General features: G+C 40.8%; 1 protein-coding gene across 1 annotated transcript in view; it reads right to left on the bottom strand.

Moving 5' to 3' along the window:
* The window catches only part of pcsk2 (proprotein convertase subtilisin/kexin type 2), a 69144-nt gene that overhangs the window by 1516 nt on the left and 45964 nt on the right, over positions 1–21664 (bottom strand). Inside the window, exons 8-11 of the mRNA XM_052011629.1 lie at positions 18181–18356; positions 13804–14019; positions 13493–13593; positions 7737–7964 (exon numbers count right to left, since the gene is read on the bottom strand). Of these exons, the coding sequence (XP_051867589.1) occupies positions 7737–7964; positions 13493–13593; positions 13804–14019; positions 18181–18356 (721 nt within the window). The remainder of the gene's footprint in view (positions 1–7736; positions 7965–13492; positions 13594–13803; positions 14020–18180; positions 18357–21664) is intronic.

The raw sequence follows: 21664 nt of genomic DNA, 5'->3' as shown, positions 1-21664 counted from the left end.
AAAAGATGCATTTCACTGTGTGTTTTGATGTACATGTGACTAATAAAGATATCTTCTCTTATCTGCATCCATCTGACTTTGAGGTCAGTTGGCTGCCAGCTGAGCCATGTCAGACATTTCACCTTCGAACACAAACAAGATCTTAACAACAATCCTAAATAGCAAGGTTGTTGCTTGATAGGTTGGTTATGTTTGTAGTTTAACTGAATGTTGCAGTGTGCTTTGAACCTATCTTCCATGGATAGTGGTTATATGCCCTCCATGGTACAACTGTGAAGAACAAAGGCTCAGTTCAAGAAACTCTTGCAATAATACCACTTGAAGATACAGCTGGAGCATCCATGTCGCACTTAAGAAATCTTTCTGACTGCCAATCCTACTAATAAAGTCAAAGTTGAGTTTATTGTCATGTGCACAAGCACATGTATGCACATGTGCAACGAAAAACTTACTTGCAGCAGCATCACTGACACATAACATCAGAAACACAACATTCACAAGAAAAAACATAAATTGTACAAAATTATACAAGAAAGAATACAATTAGAATTTAAAAAAACAAAGTCCATTGTAGTGCAAAGTGATCATAGTGTTGCTATACTGAGGTAGTGATTAGGTTTGTGCAGGTTGGTTCAAGAACCGGATGGTTGAAGGGAAGTAGCTGTTCTTGAACCTGGTGGTGTGGGACTTCCGGCTTCTGTACCTCCTGTTCGATGGTAGCTAGACATCAATCACCCTTGTGAAAGGACACAAGAAGAAGTGACAAGATAACCAATCATTTGTTCATATGACACCTGTTATAATTTTATTACAGGCTTGGTGTAAAGAGTCATATTTCTACTTGAAATTATGGACATTTTTGTTAACTTTGACTCTAATTATTAAAGAACTGATCAAGAAGCTCTCAGGGGAGCTATTCTTTGCAATCTCATCCAATTAAGAGCAGAATCGTATTGGACAATGTTTCAGACAAACAGACTTAGCATTGACAAAGTGGAACTGCTCTTTACATCGTTGCCAGGACTGATCCTTCCCCATCCACCATCCAGAAATGATGCTGAATGAGTCAGGAATTGTTGTCCTGGTCAATCTCTTTGCTCTCATAAGCATATGGCAAAAAAGCCCCTGAAATGCCTGTCAGTATCCCCATGGAAGGGGTTTGTTAAGGAATTTTCTAGTGGGTCAGCGATCAGAGGTTACAGGATTAAAGTGACTGGTGCATACACATCGAGAGAACATCTTTTACACAGCAAGTGATGATCCAGGAAGCACTGCCTAAAAGACCATTGGAAGCAGATTCAATAGTAGACTTCAAAAGGGCTACAAGGCTTTCAAGTAAAATACTTGAAAGGAGAAAAAGAGCAAAAGGGCTCCAGGGAAAGAGGAGAGTGGAACTAACTGGATCACTCTACCAATGAGCCAGCACAGAGGCGTTGGGCCAAATAGCCCCCTTCTGTGTGGTATCATTCTATTGTTTTATGATTCTACAAAGTCTTCTTCCTCTCTCAACAACTGGCCCCTGAGATTTGCCTGTAGAGCCCTGATATAGGTAAATATACTGCATGCCCTTAAATTGCATCTTTGGTCTTTGAATGCAACCTGGGCTAGAAACCCCTGCCTCATAAGACACGGTCAAGGAAAATGGGTCACATCACATCCTGGAGGAGCTTACGGCTTAGCTTGAGAAAAGCCAATGGCACAAATATGCAGCGGTAAACATTTGTCTTTGACTCCTAGTGCTAAACAAATGCAAGAGTATTACCCTTCTACTATCCTGCCATTCGGTCCCATTGACTTCAAGGGAGGGGAAACACAATAGATAACTGATAATCTACTGCACCGAATTTAGCACTAGTGACCCAAGACAAGTTTGTACCTGATAAAGCCTGCTAAGTGTGTGAAAACGTGCCAGACACAGAAATAACACAAGATCACAAGATCACACAAGATAAAGGAGCAGAAGTAGGCCATTCAGCCCATCAAGCTGCTCCACTACCTCACCATGAGCTAAACTATTCTCCCATCCAGCCCCAATTCCCGGCCTTTTCCCCATATCCCTTGATATCTTGACTAATTAGATACCTATCAATCTCCTCCTTAAACACCCCCAATGATCGGGCCTCCACAGCTGTATGTGGCAATGAATTCCATAAATCCACAACCCACTGGCTAAAGAAATTTCTCCTCATTTCTGTTCTAAATGGGTACCCTCTAATTCTAAGACTGTGCCCTCTTGTCCTGGACTCGCCCACCAAGGGAAACAACTTAGTCACATCTACTCTGTCCAGTCCTTTCAACATTGGAAATGTTTCTATGAGGTCCCCTCTCATTCTTCTGTACTCCAATGAATACAGTCCAAGAGCTGACAATCGCTCATCATACGTAAGCCCTTTCATTCCAGGAATCATCCTCGTAAATCTTCTCTGTACCCTCTCCAACATCAGTACATCCTTCCTAAGATAAGGGTCCCAAAACTACACACAGTATTCCAAATGAGGTCTCACCAGTGCCCCATACAGCCTTATTAACACATCCTTACTTTTATACGTTATACCTCTCAAAATGAATGCCAACATAGCATTCACTTTTCTTACTGCTGATCCAATCTGGTGGTTAACCTTTAGGGTATCCTGCACGAGGACCCCCAAGTCCCTTTGCACTTCTGTATTTTGAATTTTCTCCCACCTAGATAATAATCTGCCCATTTATTTCTTCTTCCAAAGTGTACAACCGCACATTTCTCAACATTGAATCTCATCTGCCATTTCTTTGTCCATGCTCCTAAACTTTCTAAGTTCTGTTTCTTCAATACTTCCTACTCCTCCACCTATCTTGGTGTCATCTGCAAACTTAGCCACAAAAACCATTTACTCCATAATCTAAATCGTCGATATACAGTGTAAAAAGCAGCCCCAACATCGACCCCTGCGGAACACCACTGGTAACCAGCAGCCAACCAGAACAGAATCCATTTATTCCCACCCTTTGCTTTCTACCTATCAGCCAATGCTCCACCCATTCTAATATCTTTCCTGTAATTCCATGGGCACTCATCTTATTAAGCAGCTTCTTGTGCGGCACCTTGTCGAAGGCCTTTTGAAAATCCAAATACACTACATCCACAGCCTCTCCCTTATCCATCCTACCTGAGATTTCCTCAAAAACCTCCAATAGGTTGGTCAGGCAGGATCTTCCCTTCATGAAACCATGCTGGCTTGGACCCATCTTGTCATGCACCTCTAGGTATTCCATAACCTCGTCCTTGAGGATCGACTCCAATAACTTTCCAACCACCCATGTCAGACTAATTGGCCTGTAATTTTCCTTATGCTGCCTCCCTCTTTTCTTATACAGCGGAACTAATCTCCGACCTTCCAGTCCTCCGGAACCATGCCAGAGTCTATTGATGCCTGGAAAATTACCTCCAATGCCTCCACAATCTCTAAAGCCACCTCCTTGAGAACCCGAGGGTACACTTCATCCGGTCCAGGAGACTTGTCTGTCCTTAGTCCACTTAGCTTCCCGTGCACCTTCTCTCAAGTAATCTTGACTGAACTCAATTCTATCCCTTGAGACCCCTGACTATCAGGTATATTGCTGATGTCTTCCACAGTGAAGACTGATACAAAATACTCACTTAGTTCCTCTGCCATCTCTTTGTTACCCATTATAATCTCTCCTGCACCATTTTCAATTGGTCCTATATCTACCTGTGTCTCTCTTTTACTCTTCATATATTTAAAAAAACTCTTAGTATCCTTTGTATATTATCTGCCAACCTCCTTTCATATTCATCTTTTCTTTCCTAATGACCTTCTTAGTTTCTATCTGTAAGTTTTTAAAAGTTTCCCAGTCTTCTGCTTTCCCACTAGTTTTTGCTTCCTTGTATGCCCTCCCTTTTGCTTTTATTTTAGCCTTAACCTCTCTTCTTAGTCACATTTGTGCCATTTTTCCATTCATAACTTCCTTCTTTCTTGGAATATATCTATCCTGCACCTTCCTTATTTCTTGTCGAAATTTCATCCATTTCTGCTCTGCCGTCCCTCCAGCTAGCTTACTTTTCCAATCAATTTGGGCCATTTCCTCTCTCATGCCACTGTAATTTCCTTTGTTCCACTGAAATATGGACATACCTGATATCAGCTTCTCTTTTTCAAATTTGAAACTGAACTCAATCATATTGTGATCACTGCTTCCTAAGGGTTCCTTTACCTTTAGTTTCCTAATCACCTCAGGTTCATCACACAGCACCCAATTCAAAACAGCTGATCCCCTGGTGGGCTCATCAACAAGCTGCTCCAAAAAGCCATCCCATAGACATTCCACAAACTCTCTCTCCTGAGATCCAGTACCTTCTTGGTTTTCCCAATCCACCTTCACGTTAAAATACCCCATAATTATCTTGACATTGTCTCTCCGACACGCTTTTTCTATTTCCAACTGTAACTTGTAGTCCACATCCCGGCTGCTGTTTAGGGGCCTACATATACGTAACTGCTATTAGGGTCCTTTTACCCTTGCCATTTCTTAACTCAACCCATAAGGATTCCACCTCTTCTGACCCTATGTCCCTTCTTTCTATTGATTTAATATCATTGCTTACCATCAGGGCCATGCCACCCCCTCTACCTACCTGCCTATCTTTCCTATACACTGTGTACCCTTGGACATTATGTTCCCAATCACATCCATCATTAAGCCATGACTCTGTGATTGCCACAATGTCATTTTTTAAAATCTATAGCTGTAGTACAAGGTCATCCACTTTATTTCTAATGCTACGTTCATTTAAATACAATACATTTAGACCAGTATCTGCTATCGATTTCGATGTATTTCTATTGCTCAGCAAATTATCTTGTCTTTTCACCTGCCTGTCCCTCTTATCATCTTTGCTGCACACTATCTTGGACTTGTTTCTATTTTCCTCTTCTTCTATCCTAACATCCTGTTTTCCTTCCCCCTGCCAAATTAGTTTTAAGACTAATATAACTATTTGCTGGGCTTTCAGAAGTCAAAGATGCATTCATCAGGACGATAAACCTGTAGATACAATATGCCTGAAGGGACTTTGTCACAATTGTTGCTTTAAAGAACTTCATGGTGAAAGTTAATCTAACAATCCACCCATTCTTTTTCCTTAGCCACAGGAAGCTTTTTCCTTCAGTGCAACATAAAGCATCATGATAGTTAAGTTTTGGAACCAAACAAATTTGTTTCTCCAGCCAGTTTTTCCAATAATTTTTTCATTTGTTCTGTTTTTTCATAGTCTATCTAATCTAGTTTGAGGCCTAGCCAGCTATTAAGGTGTTTGATCGTAGACTATCCACTCCATTCCAGCACTGCAACCACAACTAAAACAACCTCTTGAAAGGTGAAATTAAAATCATTCATTACATGTAGCAGCACACTCAAGAGGATTGCTCTGCCACTTCATATGGTAGAGGTGCTACATAGATCTCTGGATACAGTGGCTCCATTTAATGTACAGAGTAATTGCACCCCTAGTAATACTCATAAAAAATATTACGTACTCAATAGGGAATCATCCTGTCTAATAAAAGCCACTGCATTTATTTTGTATGTACTTTGTGAGTCAGCTTAAAAATATTACAAATTGTTGAATTGTTGAAGGTTCCAAGATAAAAAATCCTGAATGTTTACAGGGAAAAGATCTTTCTCACACAGCGAGCTGTAATGACCTGGACACACTGCCTGAAAGGGTGGTGGAAGCAGATTCAAAAATAAATTAATTAAATGTTTAAGGGTAAGAAAAAGCTCAGGGCTACAAGAAAAGTGCCAGGGAAATGGGCTAACTGGACTGTTCTTACCAAAAACCAGCATGATCAAGGCCATGCCAAAGCCAAAGGTGTAAATTAAGATACTAATATTAATTACAACATCCCTTTCCAAAAAAAGTCAGCAATGAGCTTGGCAGGCATGTTGTCACTTAACAATAAAGTTGCCATAAGAGTGTTACCATCCACTCTTGGTTGGTATAAAATCAGGGTCAACCGTATCATAGAAGTGTTATAAGAATGGAATTTGTCAGCGCTTGTCTGCACCAGTGCAAGGTTTACATATCTACGATATATATTGAGGTTGCGACAGTGAGAAATTAAGAATATAATAATTCAACAATTTATTTACACAAAGTAGGTTTTAACTTCAATAACTTAATGAATCCAAATCCTTGGTCATCTGTGGCTCACTTGAGGACTGAAGCCTGGGTCTTCAGCCTTTGTCCCGAGGACAAATGTCTGAGCTGCCCTCTGGTGTGATACTGAGAGAGGGTTGCACTGCACTGTCTTAGCTGCTGATGGATGAGATGTTAAACTGATCCTGTGTGCTCCTCAGTTCTTTCTAAAAAAGCTGGAAAATTATCTCTAGTATCCCGGTCAATGCTTATCCCTCAACCAACATCATTAAAACAGATTAAGTGGTCATCATCCTGTATTGCACATGGAACCGATATGCAAATTGGCTGCTGTGTTTCCTGTGTTGCAGCAGTGACTGGACTTCTGAAGTATTTCACCAGATGTCAAATTCATTGGGATGCCCTGTGGTAGTGAAAGCTCATTTATAATTGCACGCCTTTCTTTTGTCTTTAATTAGACTGAAAGGCAACATAACCAGAGTACCGCAATGAGATTGTTGAGTAAGAGAAGGGTGTGTTTAGACAACAAACTTCTTATATAAACTGCAAATTGCAATATTTGATGGCTAGGATACACTTAGTTTTATGTCCAGACAATTACAAGTTTGACAGTGAATTATCATTAATTATCATTGATAAACAACTCCATTTGAAATTGTTGATTACAATATTGACCTGACCACATTTAGAGCTCTGGATACCTAACCATGGGAAGAAACAGAGATGAAGATCCAAAATGACGCTACATCACAAGAATATAGGTTGAGTGATCTGGTGCTCCTCTCTTTGGAGAGAAGGAGGATGAGAGGTGACTTGATAGAGGTGTACAAGATGATAAGAGGCATAGATCGAGTGAACAGTCAGAGACTTTTTCCCAGGACGACAATGGCTAACACAAGGGGACATCATTCTAGGGTGATTGGAGGAAGGTATAAGGGGGATGTCAAGGGTAATCTTTTTTTTACACAGAGAGTGGTGGGTGCGTGGAACGCACTGCCTGCAGAGGTTGTGGGGGCAGATACATTAGGGACATTTAAGAGACTCTTAGATAGGCACATGAATGATACGGAAATGGGGACCTATGTGGGAGGGAAGGGTTAGATAGATCTTACAGCAGGATAAGATGTCAGCAAAACATTGTGGGCCAAAGGGCCTATACTGTGCTGTAGTGTTCTATGTTCTGTGTAATAAGGTGTGAAGGCAGATAAAGAATACTGGGCTTATACTCTTTTGAAAAGATTTCAAGATGAACTTATTGAAGTTTTTATTTTTATGTTGGGAATTAGTGAAGTCAGCCCAAGTTAATAGAGGGTGGCTTTCAAATATGAAAGGACATAAAGTAATATGGGTAGAGAGAGAGTTCAGGCAAATTTTTGCATCAAGGATAATATTTTGTGGAGAAGATTAGAAAGGAAAGTTATTGATTCATTGATGCAAAAAGCAAGTGGCTATTTTTCTTGATGATAAAAAGTATCTGGTAAGAAGACATAAAAGTAAAGTTGTTGGGTGTGTTTTTATAGGTTTTTAAGGTCTCATGGAAGCACAATTTGAATAGAAAAAAAAGTAGACTACTACTTACTGTGGCTCTTGAATCGATCCTCCAATACAATGGAACCTTTCAGGAACTGTCTTCCAGTCTTTGGCCATTTTTACCATAGCTCCAGCGTCAAGTACGCCATAGCCAAAGAGGTGATTAAACTCCAGCCCCACACCGTTTCTTCTCCATTTGTGGACATCGTCATGCAGCTGATTGCGCTTAGATGTCAGCACAGTCAGGTGTTGCATGTCTCGCCATGTTAGATTTGGACTGAAAGACAGAAGAGTGGGAACATTGTATTAGTTTGCATGGCCATTGTCAGAGGCAGCTTTCAGAAAGAAAGACTTGAATTTATACAGTGACTTTCAAAGCCACAGGATCCCACCAAGCACATACAAAGCAACAATCAAATAACTTTTGAATTGTGCCCATGTTGTGATGCAAGGAAAAAGACAGCCTATTTGCATATATCAAGATTCCACAAAGAGCATTACTTTAATGATCAGGTAATCTGTTTTCAGTCATTTTGGTTGAGGGAGGAAATTAGCAAACACATCAGAAATGGCTGCTCTGCACTTTATCCAAATAGTGCCGTAGCATCATTTACATCCTTAATTCAACAACGGAACTCAAAGACAGCACCTCCAGCTGTGCAGTGCTCCCTTAGTATTACACTGGAGCATCAGCCTAGGATTTTGTGCTCAGGATTCATAAATGGAGCCACAACTGACAATATAATCACTGGTGTAAAAATGGGAAATAACTGAAAAAAATGTGGTACAATCTACAAAACAAAAGTATTTTCCAAAATTAAATGAGTGCGACTTATTACTGGATTGGTTTGGCCTCAAAGACATAAGGCCATGGAGTCACGACCCACTTCAAAGACTTGAACATAAAGCTTTAAACTAATGACCCAGTACCAAGGTAGTTGGAAGTGTGGTTTTTCAAGGGGCAAGTGAAACTCCTTCTCCTTCTTATGTAGATGGTGCAGGGAAGTCTCCTCCAGAGTTCTGGCCAATATTTTTCTACAAACAACATCACTAAAACAGATTATCTGGCCGTTGTGGGAGCTTGCTGTCTATCTTCTTTTACAGGAACTATACTATTAGGTGCTTTATAACACACTGAAATCATGGGAGGTGTAATGTAATTGTAAATATCTTTCAAAATGCATGATTTGCTATATTTTGCATTTGTTTTGTGAATTTTGTGAACATCAAGGTAAAGGATGTCTCTATGCAGGTGAAGGATGTCACTGTGCAGCAACTCTTTCATGCACTCAAGCACTCTTTCAAGTGGCAATTTTAACTGCAGATTGAGAATATGGTCAATAGAGTAGTGATCTTGTTCAGAGTGCCTGCTGGAATATGTGGCAGTTTTTAACAGCCAGGCCTCCTTATCCTACCAATGGACAATTTCCCACCTGAAACACTGAGTTGTTGGTAGCAGCTGCAACAGAACTGAGCAATAGGAAAGTGATCAGAACTGCTTTTGGTCGGTTGTGGTTTACTGGGGATGGGTAATGTTGTTCATGAGGAGATTCTGTGGGATTGTTGTTAGGTCAGAGTAGGAAATAAAGTGCAGCTTGAATGGTCTCCTTGTGTGATATCATTCTCTGATTCTACAACTACAGAATTATTCATACCTCTCACTCTTACCCGAGTTGACCTTTACCTCCCAATCCGAGCTGCCTTAAAAATCTACAAAACTGCCAGTCATCTTGGAGACTACATGTTGAAGCCAACTCAAGATGTTTCTATGATTCTTTTTGATATCATCATCCCACTGAATGAAAACCCTAAATAAAGACCTGCATTTGGTCATTAAATCTTACTTTGCTTATACTTGATGTTGATGGAAACCTGAAAATACAACAAGTGACAAAAGTTATGCATGTCACATAGCCAATTGATTTGGGCTCCTGTTGCTTAAACTTGAATGATTCTAACCCACTCCTAGCATAAAACTCACCTCTTCCTACAACCCCCTCTGCCCACCTACCATCAACAAACCTCATTTTTACAGGTTTTCCAAGAAGGGGAGTTTACCTTCCATGCCGGCCTATGGGGGCATCATCATTGCTCCCCACTTGTTCCCACAAGACTTTGTTGTCTCCAAGCCATCCATGCGAAGTCCACCTGTGCACAGGGCACTCTGAAAGGGGAGGGTGAGCAGCCAGAGTTTGTTGTCCATATTGGTACTAACAACATAGGGAGGAAGAGGGATAAGGTCCGGCAAAGGGTATTTAGGGAGTTAGGTAGAAAGTAACATCGGGTTGTAATCTTAGGATTACTCCCTGTGCCATGTGCTAGCAAGGCAAGAAATTGGAAGACAGTACAATTGAGAGCATGGCTAAAGAACTGGTATAGGAAGGAGGGCTTCAGATACCTCAATCATTGGGCTCTCTTCCAGGGCAAGTGGGACTTGTACAAGGAGGACCAGGGGCACCAAGATTCTCGCAGGAAGGTTTGCTAGTGCTACTCTGACAGGTTTAAAATATTGTGGTAGGGTTGGGGGGAGCGGGGGAGTAGCGGGGTGGAACCAGAGCAGCAAGTTATCAGGTGGAGAGATTTAGGAGAAGGTAAAGCTTAGGTCAAGTAAGTCTAATAGGAAGAACAGGCAGGGCCAGGTTGATGAACACAGCAAGACTAACAGTCAGAAGTGTGTTTATTTTAAGGGAAGAAGTATAATGGGTAAGGCATATGAGCTTATAGCCTGGATTAGTACATGGAACTAAGAAGTTGTAGCCATTACAGAAACTTGGTTGAGAGAAGGGTAGGACTGGCAGCTCAACATTGCAGTGTACAGATGTTTCATCTATGATAGGAAAGGGATTAAAAGAAACAGGGGAGTTGCACCACTGATTAGGCAGAATAGCATTGAGAGAGAACATCTTGGTGGGCTCATTCAGCAGGCCCATATGGGTAGAACTCAGGAATAAGAAAGGTGCAATCACTATGATGGGATTTTACTGTAGGCCTCCCAATAGCCAATGGGAGATAAAAGAACAGATATGTAGGCATCATGGAGAGATGGATTGTTGCAGTAGGTGATTTTAACTTCCCCAAAATTAACTGGGACTCCCTTACTGCCAGGGGCTTGGATGGGGCAGAATTTTATAGCTGAATCCAGAAGGGTTTCTTGAAAAAAAAGTAGATAGCCCAATGAGGGAAAGAGCCATACTAGACCTTGCACCGGGAAATAAGCCTGGTCAGGTGATCAAAGTTTCAGTGGGGGAGCATTTTAAGCATAATGATTATAATTCTATAAGTTTTAAGATGGTAACGGATATGGATAAGACTGGTCCTCAGGTGAAAGTGCTAAATTGGGGGAAGGCTAATTCCAACCGTGTGAGGCAGGAAATGGGGAAAGTAGATTGGGAGTGGCTGTTTGTGAGCAAGTCCACATCTGACATGTGGGAGTCATTTAAAGGCCAGCTGGTTAGACTTCAGAACCAGCATGTTCCTGTGAGGACGGATGAGGATGGCAAGGTTCGGAAACCCTGGATGACAAGAGATATTGTAAGCTTAGTCAAAAAAAAAACGAAAGGAAATATATATACAGGTATATATAGATATATATAGTTCTGGAAGCTGAAATCAGACAAGGCCCTTAGGAATATAAAGGAGGCAGGAAATAATTTAAACAAGGAATTAGGAGGGATAGAAGGGCCCATGAAATGTCCTTGGCAAGTAGGGTTAAGGAGAATTGAAAGGTATTTTATACATAAATTAGGAGCAAGAGGGTAGCTCTGGAAAGGCTAGGTCCACTCAAGGACAAAGGTGGGAATTTATGCATGAAGCCAGAAAAATTGGGTGACGTCTAAAATGTGTAGCTAGAACATAGAATAGTACAGCACAGGAATAGGCCATACAACCCACAATGTGGTGCTGAACTAACTCAGCTAATGATGCCTAATTACACTAATCCCTTCTGTCTGCACATGGTCCATATCGCTCCATTCTCTGCACATTCATTTGCCTATCTAAGACCTCTTAAATGTCTCTATATTATCTGCCTCCACCACCACCCCAGGCAGCAGATTCCAGGCACCCACCACCCTCTGTGTAAAAAAACGTGCCCTTCACATCTCCTTTGAACTTACCCCCACACCTTAAATGCATGCCCTCTGGTATTAGATATTTCAACCCTGGGAAGAAGATACCAGTTGTCTATTCTATCTATGCCTCTCATAATGTTATAAACTTCTATCAGGTCACCCCTCAGCCCCCGCTGCTCCAAGGGAAACAACCTTAGTTTGTTCAACATCTAAATACCTCACATCAATATTCACCAAGGAGAAGGACATGGATGATAGCGAGATCAGGGTGGGTTACGTTTATATTCTAGGACATGTTGATATTAAGGAGGAGGTATTCAGTGCCTTGAGAAAAAGCCCCCAGTCTCTGATGGAATCTATCCCAGGATCCTGGGGGAGGCAAGGGATGTGATGGCGGGGGCCCTGACAGAGATGTTTGTGTCCTCTTCAGCCATAGGGAAGGTCCCAGAAGAGTGGAGGGATAGCTAATATTGTTCCTTTGCTTCAGAAGGTCAACAGGGATAATCCAGGAAAATATTGGCCGGAGAGCCTTACATCAGTGGCAAGGGAATTATTGGAGAAGATTCTAAGGGACAGGGTTTACCCACATTTGGAAAAGCATGATCATTAGGGATAGTCAGCATGCTTTGTGAGGGGGAGGCCATCTCTCACAAACAGGAGGCGATGACAAGGATGATTGATGAGGATAGGGCAGTGAATGTTGTCTATACGGACATTAGTAAAGTGTTTGACAAAGTCCGTCATGAGAGGCTGGTCCAGAAGATTAAGTCACATGGGATCCACAGTGAGTTAATAAGTTGAATCCAAAATCGGGTTAGTCGTTGAAGACAGAGGATAATGGTGGAAGGCTGTTTTTCTGACTGGAGGTCTGTGATCAGCAGTGTTCTGCAAGGATCAGTCCTGGGACCTTTGTTGTTTGTGATGATCCAGATAAGAATGTAAGTAGCCTAATTAGTTAAGTTTGCAGATGACATGAAAATTAGTGGCATTGTAAATAATGAGGAAAGTTGTCAAAGGATATGACAGGGTGTAGATCAGTTGGAAAGTTGGGCAGAGAAATGGCAGATGGAGTTTAATCTGGACAAGTGTAAGGTAATGCATTTTGGAAGGTCAAACGCAAAAGGAAAGTATACAGTAAAGACAGGACCCTCAGGAGCATTGATGCATAGAGGGATACAAGTCCATACCTCCCTGAAAGTGGCCACACAAGTGGATAGTGTGGTAAAGAAGTCATAACGCATGCTTGCCTTCTTTGGTCGGGGCACTTAGTATAAAAGTTGGCAAGTCATGTTGCAGATGTACAAAACTTTAGTTCGGCCACATTTGGAGTACTGGGTGCAGTTCAGGTCAAAACACTGAGGAATGATGTGAAGGCTTTGGAAAGGGTGCAGAAGAGGTCCAACAGGATTAGCTATAAGGACAATTTGGGCTTGGATTGTTTTCACTGGAACATCAGAGAATGAGGGGTGATCTGATAGGAGTATACAAAATTATGAGAGGCATAGATAGGAGAGGTAGTCAAAGACTAGTTTACATGGCCTGAATGGCCTCATCCTATGCCAAAGCAAATTTACATATAAAAATGTTTTATGTTGCACTTTTATACACAACAACTACAGCCTGCAATAACATCACTGGATTTTAAAATGAGTGAATATGGTGTCACGGCCACAGTAACAGAAGTAATTAATCCGGATGAAACGTTAACAAAAGAAATAAAATAATCCATACATACTTGGCTTCCAAAGCCAAAGCAAAGACGGCAGCGGCTTCTGGTGCTGCGGCAGAAGTTCCAGAATGGCGGAGAGTGCAGTTCCCATACAAATCAGTTGTTGCCTTCCATAAAGCAATTAAAAATAATAATTAGGTCATTTACCTAAGTAAACAGCTCATCTCTCACTACCGAGGGTCTTCAATTATACATGTCACCAACAACAGCCTCTGCCAACAACAGCCTCAGTTATGCATTTTGAAAATATATCCAACAAAGAAACAGTTGCTGTCAGCACAAAGAAGCCCGAGTTGAACAATAATATCAAGGCTCACCACACCAGCTTCCGGGTTTCTCTTCCTCCCGTTGCTGAATGTGGACGCAAGGGTTGAGGAGCAGCTTTCGTCATAAAGGGCTGTCCTCCCGTCATTGATAGCAGAGTTGATGGAGATGGTCCACATGCTTGATGCATAGCCATCACAATTGCAGTCATCATAGCTGCCTCCATCGCCCGAAGCCCAGACATAAATGCTTCCCTTTCCATTCCGACCCTATGACAGAGAATTCATCTGTCAGATTAAATAACTCGCTTTAGTGGGAAGGCATTGCTCATCAGACAAAGGCAAAGCACCACGGGGGAGAGGGATTGTGTACAGTCAGATTATTTCTTTACTTGAAATAAATCTATTTTTGGATAGGACATTAAATCAAGGCCCTGTCTGGCAGACAATCAAGTTCCCAGGGCACTATTCTGAAAAAGAGCAGAGGTGCTCTTCCCAGTATCCTGAGAGTAATGGTTATCCCTTGATCAACCTCACTAAAAAAAACTGATCTGGCGTTTATGTCATTTTGTGTGTGGGAGCTTGCATTGCATAAATTGGCTGCTATATTTCCTACATCGCAAGATTAACTGCTCACCAATGAAGTTCATTGGCTGTAATGCACTTTGGGATGCCCCAAGGTTGTGAAAAGTGCTACAGAAATACAAGACTTTTGATCTTTTATTTGCTTCATAATCTTGCACTGAGAGTGACAAGTATGAAAATGCCAAGAAGATGTCAGTTTCAGAGACATGGCCACAAAAATCATTATTTAGGGATTACCTGAGCAAAATTTAAGGATAATCGCTTTAAAAAATATTGTAAAAACCAGTAAAAAAAAATCCCTGTAATTCTATGAATTCAATAACATCGGTGGAGTTGAAGAAATTTACAGATTAATGATAGCAGATTTACCAGCAATCCACCAGAAATTCTTTCATGCCCAAACAAGTTATCTCATGTACAATATGTTCCAGCATTTTCTATACTTATTGTGTTGCATACCTTTGGCAAGTTACTAAACACACTTCCATGCAAGGGCACATGGAGTTCCCTAAAATTAATTATTTTTAATCTCTGCCTTCAGAGACACTTATTTAAATCTTTACAGGGCAGAAGTGCAATAGCTTTAAGTAAAACTGGAATTAGTCATGGGCCAGTAACCCAGATTGTAAAAAGACCAGATTAAAATAGCAAGAATATAAAGAATACGGACAAGTTCCAAAAATGATTGGGAGAAGATTAAGTGAAAAGGTAAAGGAAATAGATTAAACCAATAAGAACTGAGTGAAGTGCAGGCACAAGCAATGGATGACTTGGGCCAAATGCCCGTTTCAGTGCTCGATATTCAATGAGAAAAGGTGTGTACTTGCAGGAAGAGGATAGTGAAGCTCAGGGTAGCTAGTAATTGAAGGAACCCAGCTAATAATGAATGACTAAATGAGTAGAAGAAACCACTATGTCGGGTGGTGCTGCCAGTTGTGCTGCCTCACAGCTCCAGTGACCCTGGTTCAATTCTGACCTCTGGTGTTGCCTGTGTGGATTTTGCAATGTTTTCCTTGTGATCACATGGATTCCTTTCAGGTGCTCCAGTTTCCTCCCACATCTCAGAGATATGCTGGCTGTTAAAGTTAATTGACTACTGAAAATTACCCACAGAGTAGGTGGGTAGTTGGAGAATTTGAAGGAAAGGGGGCTGGTTATTAATGAGCATGTGTGAGAGAATAGGTTACAGAGAGCAAAGTGGAGAAGTGGGATTGATGGGATTGCTCTGAGAGTTGGAATAGAATTGATGGGCTGATTGGCCTCCTTCTATTTGGTAAGGAAAAATTAAATATGTAATCAGAGCTGAGTGTTGAACAGTTAACACAAGCCACTAGTAAAAGTCAAATGGTGCTAACTGGATGCTCAAATCGAAGATGCAAGAAAAGTTGGCATCAGATTCTTAACATTTGCAAATTCCCAGGATACCCAGAGAAAATATAAAAGAGTCTAACAATAAAGTCTATGGCAAGGCAAGCTATGCCTGAGAAAGTCTGAACCCAGCTAAAGCTGGATATTAGTTTGATTAGTCTTCAGCTATTGACTTGCTGTGTGAGTTTATAATAGAGGTTGAAATATTGAATGTTTGGAGAGATGTATGGAAATAATAGCTAATTAGAGCCAGGCAGCATGAAGTTCAAAAAGGGAGACCGTGCTTGGTCAAGTTGAATAAATTCTTTGAAGAAATGACAGTGAAAGTAAATTGAGAAAATACAAGCCGTTCCATTTATATGGATTCTCAGACTGAGACAGACTTCAAAGTGGTGTGTCCAGCTACAGATGAGCTTGGGCAAATTCCTGCCAATGAGAGGCAGCCGCTTTATTTTTGTACCTAAATAGGCTGCTGGAAGCTGCAGAGGTACCTGGGAATCACATACCTAGTCACTCCAGGCAAAGGTGGCCTCCACCTCAAACTCTGGTGGGCTGTGTGCAGGAGGGACAAACCCAGTGCAAATACTTGGAATGCAACCCCTGGATCATTGTGGAATTCAGGTTTCGGAGCCCCAAACGTTTGACTCGAGCAATGCTGGTGAAACACAGGCACCGTGGCAGCCAATGAGTCCATAACAAGATCTCACAAAAAGCAAAGAATCAATGAAAAAACCCTGATGATTATAAAGTGCAGGTTGAAGATTAAGTTATGTGGCAGGTTAGTTTTACGCTACTGATGATGTGTTATTGCAGTAGTAATCCTGTTCAGTACAAGAGGTACAATAGTGTACATGCTTGGCCGAAGAACCAACGGTGTGAAGCTGCCAGCAGTGGGAACATGACTAAACATCTCTAAATCGGAGTCTCATCTAAATGCTGAAGGACTGATTATTCTGTTTGCCCCAGAAACCAAATGATTTGCCTCCATAAGTACTCTCCCAATGAAGTTAAAAGGGTCTTATTCATGCAAAACCCTCATGAACTGGTCAGATAGCATAACTCAGTTGGCATCAGCATCACTGACAGAGAAAGGAAACATTCAAACCATCTGTCTCCTCTGGCTTTTAGCCCAGGATCCACAGGAAAAAGGGCAACATCTCGACTCACCACATAAACAATCAAATACCCAGATTTGATTTACATTGATAACGCGATACATACAACATAATGCTTTCACGCTCATCACAGCAGCTCATGGACAACTGTGCTTTATCCTACAGCCACTCAGATTCATTTGTCAGAGGTGTTGAGCCATAAGTAACTTGTAAATGCAAAAAGGATTATTCCACATACATCCCACAAAATGCCTTCCGAATACAAGGCATAACACTTTGTTATACAATAGGTATCGAAAAGTTTTATGCATTTGAAAAGTTAAGTAAATACTAAAATATTATTTACCTGCACCTCACCCGCTAAATCCATTCAGTTCTTTTCATTCATAGGATGTGAGTGCTACTAGCAAGGTTGGCATTTGTATTTACTTAATTCTAGCCTCACCACCAGCAACCCCACCTCCCACACATCTGAATCAACATAAATAGGACCACAAAGCTGCACACCATGACTGTTAGGGAATATCTCTGTAGAACTGGGCACATATCACAACACGTTTTTATTTAAATAAACATGCTGTCGACATCAGGAGACCTGATTGAATACTTTCAGGATATCTGCAGGCTGCCCAAACACCTTCCAGCACTATGTGCTACACTTAAACTGCTGAGACAGCCATTCCATGATACCTCAGTAATGATACCACTGACAGCAATCCATAACTCTCAGCATCATTAAGGCCATGGCTGACCTCTCAGGGTGGGTCAGGGATCATGCAGCAGGAGGCAAATTCTTGCCCATCCGCAAAGACCCTAATGCAAATTGGAAACTCTTGGATTATTGCACAACATCACAGCACAATTTCTGTTTCTACACAATCATATTCACCAAAATATACGATAATCAAGAATTTATGTGACTATACAGTATATGTCACTAGTTATATAACTAGGTGTGGAAGTTCCACAGATTTCAACAAGTCCATGGCACTAATAAAATACAATTTTGCTAAATGTGGGAGAATGTAATTGTCTTTAAATCTTACTCTCCCCAGCTGACTCCTCAACATAATTTGTCAGATTTTGGCTCAGTTCACTTTACTGGTAAATATGGAAGGGTGAAACAAAAACATTTCATCTTATTTCTGCCATATGACAACATGATAATCATCAAATCATCCACCTAGAGCTTCATTAATAGCATTACGTACACTATAGTAGTAGCTGAACATTTTGCACTGCTCCCAAAATTTATTTCCATGGGCCAATCAACCCCTCATATCTGCAAAGGTAATCGGCATCTTTGCTTTCGTGCAATTTTAACTATTTCTTAGCAAGGTAATCCCCTAACCCCAGGTCTTACCTTATTAACACCATCAGCCATAGCTTGCAAGGTCAGTTCACGAGGTCCATCTACAGTTTTGCCATCATCAGTTGGTCCCCAACTAGCACTATAGATGTCGATAACTTGAGGCATGTGACTGATAGAAGAAGCTTCTATAATGTCCGTCATGAATGGTTGGTCCAGCATACGAATGCCTTTGAGGTATTAAATCGTAATATGAAAGATAGCTTCAATCTATTTCTCAATGTAATAGCAATGGTTAATTAGAAATATGGCAATTTATTTGACTTGAATAGGCATTTTTTTCTGAAGAAGATAAAGTAAAAATTTCCAATTATAATGTAGAAAGTTCAGAGGGATTAATATTCAGACTGAATTGATTGAACTTTACACAAATCACAAAAAGTTAAGATGCAGGCATTGCAAATAGTTTGGAGGTTTAATCAGGGGTCACAGGGCTGAATCTTCCAAAGACAACAGAGTTGCCCAAGCTGATCGGTCACATTTGGGAGTATTTCCATTTCTTCCAGCATGTTACTCAGGTGCAGTCCCCTGATAAACAGCTGAGTCCAGCTGAAAGGCAAGCCTTTGTGTAGCTGACCATTAGTGGATGAGTTCAGACTTAAATGGCCTTCACCAGGTGTTAGCCCTGCCCATCAGCCATCATGCAGCCAGTGGCACTGCAGAAAACTGTGGATGTACTTTACAAGGTCTGTTTTAAATCCTTAGTTCCAGTATCTGTTCTCCTGATATTTGCTTGTCATTAAAACACTTGATAGTGATTATTCGATAGTGAAAATTTTGATGACAAGTTTCATGAGCTTTATCTTACTTAATAAAGCAAGATATTTTTAAAATCCCAGTCAAATGGAGGTGTCAGAGAAACCAGCACCAATTTCTGTAAGGAATGGTAACCAAGTTTGCTGAGTTTTGTTATGGTTCTGGCTTCCTTTCCTCAGCTGTAAACCCAGGGAAACAGAGCACGCAGTTGGGCAAGTGATCACACTCCTATAACTCATGTCAATGCTGCCTGGATGGCTGGTGGCAGGGACCACACACTAACACAAGTGCTGATTCTGCTGGGACACCAAGCTCTATGGAGAACTCATTTGCCTATCTTCCAATAATAAAAGCCCATAAACTTTCAGGAGGAACAGTTGATTTTGGCCCAATGTTATGGGATACACAGTCAATCACATAGAACGAGGTGAGGAGGAATTTGAAACAAAAGCAATGTTGGAAACACTCAGGCAGCATCTGAAGATAGCGAAGAAGAGGTAATGCTTCAGGTCAAAGACATTCCCTCACTGGGTGGACAGAAAATCTCAATTCTCCATCCCACAAGGCTGTGGATGAGAACTTTCTGGAGTCTAAGGAAATCAAGGGATAGGGGAATAATGCAGCAATATTGGGCTGAGGTCAAAGTTAATGATCTCAATGAATGATGGATTAAGGAAATGTTTAACTTACTCCTATACAGGCACAGTAGTGTAGCAGTTAGTGTAATGCTATTACAGTGCCAGCGACCTGGGTTCAATTCTGGCCATTGTCTGTAAGGAGTTTGTACGTTCTCCCCGTGCCTATATGAGTTTCCTCCAAGTGCTCCGGTTTCCTCCCACATTCCAAAGACGTACGGGTTAGGAAGTTGTGGGCATGTTATGTTGGCGCCGGAAGTGTGGCGACACTTGCGGGCTGCCCTCAGAACACTCTATGCATAAGATGCATTTCACAGTGTGACTAATAAAGATATCTTATCTTATATCTATTACCCACATTCTCTGTTCCTAAATAAAATGAAGTGCACAGTTTACATTGAAGAACAGCAGGTAAGTTGTACGTTTTGAAGAGAAACTGATTTGTGATTGAAAAGCAAACAAAAACTGCAGATGTAGGAAAGCTGAAATAAAACAGAAAATGATAGGGATAATCAGCTAGTCAGGCAGCATCTGTGGAGAGAGAAATTATCCTTCATCAGAACTTAATTTATGCTGTTTTGTTGCATGAATAGGATGAGTTGAGTACTCTATTATTTGCCATTGTCTTTTACTTCGTAGTAGTTTTTTTCATTAATGAACTAATTTCTGTATTATTTAGTTTTGAGATAAATTAGTATTGGCAGCAGCTTAAATTGGTATTTCTCTGTGTCAAAAGCTGCTTCACACCTTAAGACATCTCTGACTTGAAAATCTCCTCACTGGGAATTAAATAATAACTTCTCAGGGCTACCTCGTCTGCAAAAACTATCTCTAACTCCAACAGTGGAGAGAGCCATTATGTTAGTTTAGCCTTATCTTTTGATACACAGACAAAACAATGAACATAAAATATAGAACATTACAGCATAGTACAGGCCCTTCGGTCCACTATGTCTTGCCGACATTTTATCCTGCTCTAAGATCTATCTAGCCCTTCCCTCCCACATAGCCCCCCATTTCTCTATCATTCATGTGTCTATCTAAGAGTCTCTTAAATGTCACCAATGTATCTGCCCCCACAACCTCTGCTGGCAGTGCATTCCATGCATCCACTGCTCTCTGTGTAAGAAACTTACCCCTGACATCCCCCATATATGTTTCTTGAATCACCTTAAAATTATGTCCCCTCGTGTTAGCCATGATTTTAAAAATTTGCTCACTGATATTGTATGACACAATAGAGACTGCAAACTGAATATAGAAGACAAAATGTCCCAATTGTGCTTGATGTGTTTGAAACGGAAGGTCAATTCTCCACGTAACATGCACTGTGAGGACAGAGGTAGTTGTATGATTCGTAATTCAAGACCAATTTCTTGTGCCAGGTATGAAGACAGATATTTTTGGAATCATTTCATTTTATTATTTTTGGGTTTTTTTCTATGCTATCTGGATATTGCAGGTTATACATTTAATTTTGTTCCTGATCTGCAAGGACAGTTGAGATTCAACCACATTAGTGGGTTTGGTGTCACTTTTAATCCAGATCGTATATGGCAGATTTCCTTCATTGAAGGACGTTAGTGAACAGGTTTTTATAACATTCTTGTAGTTTCTTTGTCACCACTACTGGTACTGCAATTAGATGTAGGCTTGAAGATTTGAGAATTTCATGCTGTGCAAGAATTGTGTTGAAATTTTGCATAAACAGCTTTAACTTCTAGTGAATTAGTGGAAGCAATGCGATTGTCTGAATCTAATGAGGGATAAAGTTGACAGGATTATGATTTGTGTTGTAGTTAAAAAAACATATATCTATTACCTACTGGATACAGTACAATATTTTCTCACTGAGCAGATACAACAGAATAATGCAGAAAATACAAATAAAATAAAATAAAATAGCAGATAAAGAGCAAGTCATACATGGTGGTATTACTTGCTGTGAGTGCGTTACTTATTCCAGCAGAGCATGTGGCACGCTAATGACAAGATGTTTTTTTTAAAATTGGACAAAGCAAAGCAAAATCACAGTGCGTCAACAAAACAATTACTATCCCTGTGTCCCCAGCATTCAAAAAAAGTCT

This window comes from Pristis pectinata, chromosome 3 (genome assembly GCF_009764475.1).
Source record: "Pristis pectinata isolate sPriPec2 chromosome 3, sPriPec2.1.pri, whole genome shotgun sequence".
NCBI lineage: Eukaryota > Metazoa > Chordata > Chondrichthyes > Rhinopristiformes > Pristidae > Pristis > Pristis pectinata.
The sequence above is the reverse complement of the archived record's forward strand: the minus strand, read 5'-3'. Positions and strand labels throughout refer to the sequence as shown.